Raw genomic sequence first — 7,111 nt, 5'->3', positions numbered from 1 at the left:
AACATCAAAAAGTACATTTTGCAGCACAAAATTTTGCAGTGTTTGGTTATTGTTGTAAAAAGTATCTAGTTCGGTACGAGTCGATACTGAAATTTTAAAAACGTCCATTTCGCCCTAAATTTGAGCGCTGTTAAGCACATTCTTAAACCCCACTGATTGGCCATTATGTTCTTGCTCCAATGCTTCACTGTTCATGTATCTGCGTTTGTACTGGTGTTTTCACAATACTGGAATTCGGTACTAAAATTTTAAAAACGTCCATTTCCCGCTAACATTTGAGTGTGTTCTTAAACAGAGCTAATTTGCCATTGAATTTACGTGCTCAACAGAATTGACTGTGATAGGCCTTGAAGGTCATCAGTTCACCGAACTTACCGTTGTTTACTGAGTTTAACCACAGATACAGGGACACTGGAGCATTTCAAATTCACATCAATCAGTTGGTTTGTCTATAAGCTGACATACTTTAAACGGTCCAGTGTCCCTGTATCTGTGGTTACACCGATGACCTTCATTGTCATTCACAGTCATTTCTTTTGACACAATGACAAATTAGCTCAGTTCTTCTCAACAGCGCTTAAATGTTAGCAGGAAATGGACATTTTGAAAATCGTGACGAACTTACTTGTACTTGGCGAACAGTGGTGAAGAATGGTAAATTGATGCCAATCACAGTCATTTCTGTTAAGCATGTAAACACCATGGCCAATCAGCAGTGTTTAAAAATGTGGTCAAATGGGGCTTTAATTTTTTTTTTTTTAGTACCAATTGGTACCAAAATCGATACATTTGACAACCCTAATTTAAGTCTTATTTTAAGGCTTGAGTTACATAATTTCATAAAAATGAAAATGCTTTACGTGTATTTTTTTTTTACGTTTTATTTTTATATAAATAATACTTGCATTTTATTTGTGTGAATACATTTTTTTTATCTTTTTTATCATGTAAAGGAATTATTTGATTTAAGTTTTTTATTTTACTACATTAGATTTCGATTTTTTTACCATACATTACATTAGATTTAAGTTGCTTTTTTGTTTTGTTTTTAAGTAAAATATTAAGTTGTTTTTTTTAAGAAGCTTTGTAGACTTACCAAAGCTGCATTTATTGCATTTGACCATCAAAAGAACATGGTGTTAAGTGAAAGTTTTTTTGTATGAATTTCTTTTTTTCTCAGAATTGGGGGTGAAATATGACAAGCATGCCTTTTTGTTAGGATTCAACTAATCATATCTTCCTTTTTTCACAGAATACTCTGAGAAATATCAGGAGATTCTAGATCGAGAAGACTATTTCCCTGATGCATATGAAGAGAACGGAAATGAATCGTGAGTGGATGTTTACTACATTTGTGTGCACAATATCTAGTCATCTCATTTGCTTAATGCACAACTTTGCGGTGCAATATAACTGGAGTCAGCACAATTAATGTTAGAAGCAGTTACAGTGTTATTTTAGCGTCATTAAAATAACACTATCATAGTGTCATATACAGTTGAAGTCAGAATTATTACCCCCTTGAATTATTAGACCCCCTGATTATTTTTTTTTTACCCAATTTCTGTTTAACGTAGAGAATTTTTTTTAACCATAATAGTTTTAATAACTCATTTCTAATAACTGATTTATTTTAGCTTTGCCATGATGACAGTAAATAATATTTGACTAGGTATTTTTCAAGACACTTCTTTACAGCTTAAAGCGACATTTAAAGCCTTAACTAGGTTAATTAGGTTAACTAGGCAGGTTAGGGTAATTAGGCAAGTTATTGTATAACGATGGTTTGTTCTGTAGACTATTGAAAAAAAAAATTGCTTAAAGGGGCTAATAATATTGACCTTAAAATGGGTTTTAAAAAATTTAAAACTGCTTTTATTCTGGCCAAAATAGAACAAATAAGAATTTTTCCAGAAGAAGAAATAATATAAGAAATACTGTGAAAATTTCATTGCTCTGTTAAACTTCATTTGGGAAAAAATTAAAAAAGAAAAAAAATTGAATATTGAATATATATATATACAAACACACACACACACACACACACACACACACACACACAATTATTTATAGATAGATGCATAGATGGATGGATGGATGGATGGATGGATGGATGGATAGATAGATAAAATATGTATATGATACAATATAGTTATTATATATACACACATACACACACACACACACACACACACATACACACATATATATATTTTATCAAAACTAACTTTTATTTTGGATACAATTAATCTTTGCCCAACACTAATAAATATATTAAATTTTGTTTAATTTTAAAGATTAATTATATAGTCTTTATTCATTCGATTTCAGTTGAAGTCTGCAAAATAAGTACAAGGATCTATTTAAATGAATATTAAGTTTAATTTGACAGATTTTTCAGTGCAGTTTTTATTCCAATATAGCTGTTTTTTATTCCAAACAGCAATTTTAGTTTCTGACTGTAGTTGACTGTAATGCCCCTGGTGTGACCGTTCTCTCCGCTTAAACAGTAATTGTCCTCCTCACAATGCTGTTAGTGGGAGTCAAAGAGCTTATTTTAGTAAAGTCAGCAGTCCAGGGAGAGACGGGGGCTTAACAAGACCTGCCAGTCTTATTCAGCACAGTCTTCAGCTCATTGGATGAGCCGCATGTGGAACAAAGACCAGCCGACAGGGGGAGCCTGGAACTCACACTAAACTAGCATCAGACTTATTTAAAGGAATAGTTCACCTCATTATTAATTTACTCTCCCTTGTGTGTTTTTTTCCCTGTTGAACACTAAAGAAGATATTTTGAAGAATGTGGTTGCTGGCACCCATTGACTCCCATAGTAGAAAAAAAAAATTACAGTGGAAGTCAATGGGTTCCAGCTACCAGCATTTTTCAAAATATCTTTGTTTTTGTTCAATAGATGAAAGAAATAAGTAAAGGGTGAGTTAATGATGGAAGAATTATTTTTTGATTTATTGAACAGTCCTTTTAAGCAAACTAGACTCGTGATAAGTGTTTTATTTAATAAATACAATTGAATAATCCTTTGATGAAGGAATGCTTGAATGTAAACAGAAATGTATAGTTCTACACTAAATAATCCACTGATGTGCCACTGATGCTTTTTTGAAACAAAATAAAAAAAACATTTACAGAAATTTAAATGCATTAGCTTTAGTTGATTTATTTTTTTTCTTAATTTTTTGAAAGTGACATTTTATTCTTACCAAAGATGCATTTGATATTGGATAATGAAAATGTCAAATAATGGTTTTCTATGTGAATCTATTTACAAAAATAATAAATACATAAATACATATAATTTTAAAAAGTACATACTATGTTCAACACAAGAAGAAAAAAAGATAAATAAGATTATAATTATTATTATTAATGCACATTTGCATCAAGGCACTTTAAAAAAATTATTGCGACTTTTTTCAACATTTAGGCAATACTAAGATATTAACTCAAATTTGTATATATATATATGTGTGTGTGTGTGTGTGTGTGTGTGTCGGTGTTTGGTCTTTTTTTTGCAATTGTGCATTAACATCTCTAAATTCTGAGTGAGTGTTTAAATGTGTTTTTTTTTTTTTTTACATCTTGCAATTATTTTCTTTTTTTACTTTTATTATTATCATTTTTTCCACTGCAAAGGGGTAGAAAGGCATTTGTGACGTTTCACCACAAAGGTTTTATCTTGCATTTCACATTTCTTTTTTGTCTTTTTCCTTTTTTCCCTTCACAAGTCCATTCATTATATAATAAAAAGATAATTGTAACAACGTCTGTGTATATATATACACAGTTGAAGTCAGAATTATTAGCCCCCCTTTTGAATTTTGTTTTCTTTTTAAAATATTTTCCAAATGATGTTTAACAGAGCAAGGAAATTTTCACAGTATGTCTGATAATATTTTTTCTTCTGGCAAAAGTCATATTTGTTTTATTTCGGCTACAATAAAAGCAATTTTTTATTTTTTAAAACTCATTTTAAGATCAAAATTATTAGCCCCTTTAAGCTATATTTTTTTGATAGTCTACAGAACAAACCGTCATTATACAATAACTTGTCTAATTACACTAACCTGCCTAGTTAACCTAATTAACCTAGTTAAGCATTTAAATGTCACTTTAAGCTGTATAGAAGTGCATGGTTTCCGCTACGTTCATTGTCCATTCATCCCGCCATGGCTACATTACAGCTTCTCATTCAAAACGTTTTATTTTATTTTATTTTTTATTTATTTATTTTTTAAAAGATTTTTTTTAGCCTTTTTGCCTTTTATTAAGTGGATAGGACAGTATTTCAGACAGGAAGCGAAGTGGGAGAGAGAGGGGTTAGGGACGGGAAATGTCCTCGAGCCGGGATTCGAACTCGGGACTCCCTGAAGCGCTACAGCACCATATGTCGACGCACAAACCACTAGGCTATTGCGCCGACACATTTTATTTTTTTAATAGCGGGTTATAATTGCACCAAAACGTATTAAAGGGTAAGTGAATTATAACAGCGCAAACTTTTCTGTAACCGTAGTAGTGCTGTGTGTTATTTGTTTAACCCTTTATGGTGACGTGCTGACTGACTGACTGGCTGACTGACAGGTGCGTGATGCGTGAGGCCAGCAAACACGACGTATAAACTTTTTACTTTACTTCAGGACACATTAATATTGCTCTGTAGGTTTATTTGGGAGACATTCATAAATATTCCTTGCAGATCTAATAAATGCTGTAGACATACTCTTTACATAAATGCACTAAATCGCACTTCAGCTGCGTTTATTTAAGAGCGCACAAGAAGATCTGCACGCTCTTGAAGTGGCTTATATTTGAGGAGCGTGCAAAAAGTTTTGTGCACGAGCAAAGAAAATCGGCGCGCAAGCAGAGAGATCCGCATGCTGTAGGCTAATACATAAATGTGATCTTGACTTCTAATACTGTGCTCACGACATTTGTCATTGAAATAACCCCACAGGTAGACCTGTGTAAAAAAGGCCTGCCTCCACAGCTGGAAAAAATCCTAGAGGAAACACTGAAGTGCCTTGATAAATATCTAGTCAAATATTATTTACTGTCATCATAGCAAAGATAAAACAAATCAGTTATTAGAAATGAGTTACTAAAACTATTATGATTAAAAATGGGTTTAAAAAAGAAATAAGATATGTGGAGTATGCAGATATTAGTGGCATTATTGAAGTAAACATTGCAATCAAACTATTACTGTCATGTAGGACTTTTTGCCATATTTTCCCACAATATCCACACACACAGCGGTCAGTAAAGGACCGCACACACACACACACACCCACACACACACACACACACACACACCCACACACACACACACACACACACACACACACACACACACATACATACAGACATACACACATCGCGAAATGCAGAAGTTTTTTTCTTTCCATTGGCGTGCTATAGTAAATTCTAAAACAATCTCCCCGGTCATTACTCCTTATTTGCGTCTAATACCCCAGTTTGTCACGGGGGCATGAATGAAATTTTCATGAGTTAAAGTGAAACTGCTGAACTGCATTTAATGTCAGCATCCTGCTAATTTGATTCAGAAGGGCACTTGTTTGTCAGACGGCTAAGCGGTCAGGTATACATCTGTGCTAAAATATCAAAGTGAAAGTCACCATAGCTTGAGTAGAATAGACCCAGCTCCCAACCCAACTGTAAGAAGAGATTGACGGCAATATTTTTTAAAATTGCGCGATAAGAGTCTTGCGTTAACGCAGCACGTTAACGCCGATAACGGCCCACCGCTAATATATATATACATAAACTTTTGTCCCTTTGACTTTTCAATTCATCACAAAGTTCAAGTTTAAAAGTCCATCGAAAAAATAAACTGCCTTTTTTTCTGAATTGTGCCTTGTTTGCTTTTATCCTTCACACTTCCATTTTTTATGGAAGGAAATGATAATTGTAAAAAAATGTTTTACTCGTTTACTCACAATGTAAAATATAAGGTTGAGTTTTCAGTCATTGAGTTTTTTTCCCCCTCTGACTTTTCAATTTTTAAATAGTTTTCTCCATCACAAAAATAACTCTCCATTTTTTTTAGCATTTCATTAAATTTGTGAGAAAAAGGAAAGAACTGTGAGATAAAAAGTTGCAGCGGCATTTTTTTAAGAACTAGAAACAGTTTCCATTGAACTATAATGAAGGGCTGTTCTTTTCCATTGCAGTTTGTGCGGTGATGAGGATGAAATGGATCCAGAGATCGAGGAGGCGTTTGAGAAGTTTTGCATGGAGTCAGATGCAAGAAGAAAGAAATGAGAGACTGCGATATGGTCACGTTATTATCTCCACACCCGACCAGCTGGAATGTGCGGCCGGAAACCAAGACCCTTTCGGTTGATTTTTCGTTCAATTTCTCAACAAGCACTTCATGGCTGCAATGTCACTGGACGTAATGGCTGGGATTACTGTTTTAGTTGCTGTTTTAATGCAGTATAACCCCAAATGTCCGTCAGGAGTTGTCGATATCCATTGGTTTGGCATTTGAGTTGTGAGGTTTATTTAATGCGTGTTCAGGTTTGTCGAACAACCTCCGCCCTCTCCCTCCCTCAAAAAAAAAGAAGTTTGCAGTGAGATTTTTAATACGAGGCGCAGAGTAGCATCATCAAGTGTATGTGTGGTTTATTTGCAAACTAACAGCCGGATATCAAAGTACATGTAGGAGAGACTTTCGTTTGTTTTACTCGAGGATAACATTCAGAAATATAAGCAAGTCTACTGTTCTTCCTTTCTCAGATGCTCCTCAAGCCTTTTTAGAGTTTTATTTCCAGCTTCTGCACACGTTTGAGGAAGAAAAAGGATCTGCGACTTTTATAGTCCGTTTGGCTATCTTTTTTTCTTTTATTTTTTTTTCGATAAAGTTTTCCGCAAATGTTAAGTGTGTCAAAACAGGAGGGTTTGGGTGTTTATACCGATTCATTCGCCACTGTGACTTACAGACGTTCTCTCATCACCTACCTACATCTCATGGATCCCAAATAAAGGAATGTTTATTTTAATATAGTTGTAAATATTATTTACTGCATACTGTTTGCCTGCAATAAATATTTATAAAAACGCTGTCTCTTTG

The 7,111-nt window shown here is 33.8% G+C and overlaps 1 protein-coding gene across 1 annotated transcript in view; it reads left to right on the top strand.

Moving 5' to 3' along the window:
* paip1 (poly(A) binding protein interacting protein 1) overlaps window positions 1-7,098 on the top strand; it is a 27,870-nt gene extending 20,772 nt beyond the window's left edge. Inside the window, 2 exon segments of the mRNA NM_001003504.1 lie at window positions 1,253-1,331; window positions 6,210-7,098. Of these exon segments, the coding sequence (NP_001003504.1) occupies window positions 1,253-1,331; window positions 6,210-6,300 (170 nt within the window). The 3' untranslated portion in view covers window positions 6,301-7,098.
* Window positions 7,099-7,111: the final 13 nt, after the last annotated feature.

Source organism: Danio rerio, chromosome 5 (genome assembly GCF_049306965.1).
Source record: "Danio rerio strain Tuebingen ecotype United States chromosome 5, GRCz12tu, whole genome shotgun sequence".
Taxonomy (NCBI): Eukaryota; Metazoa; Chordata; class Actinopteri; order Cypriniformes; family Danionidae; genus Danio; species Danio rerio.
The sequence above is the reverse complement of the archived record's forward strand: the minus strand, read 5'-3'. Positions and strand labels throughout refer to the sequence as shown.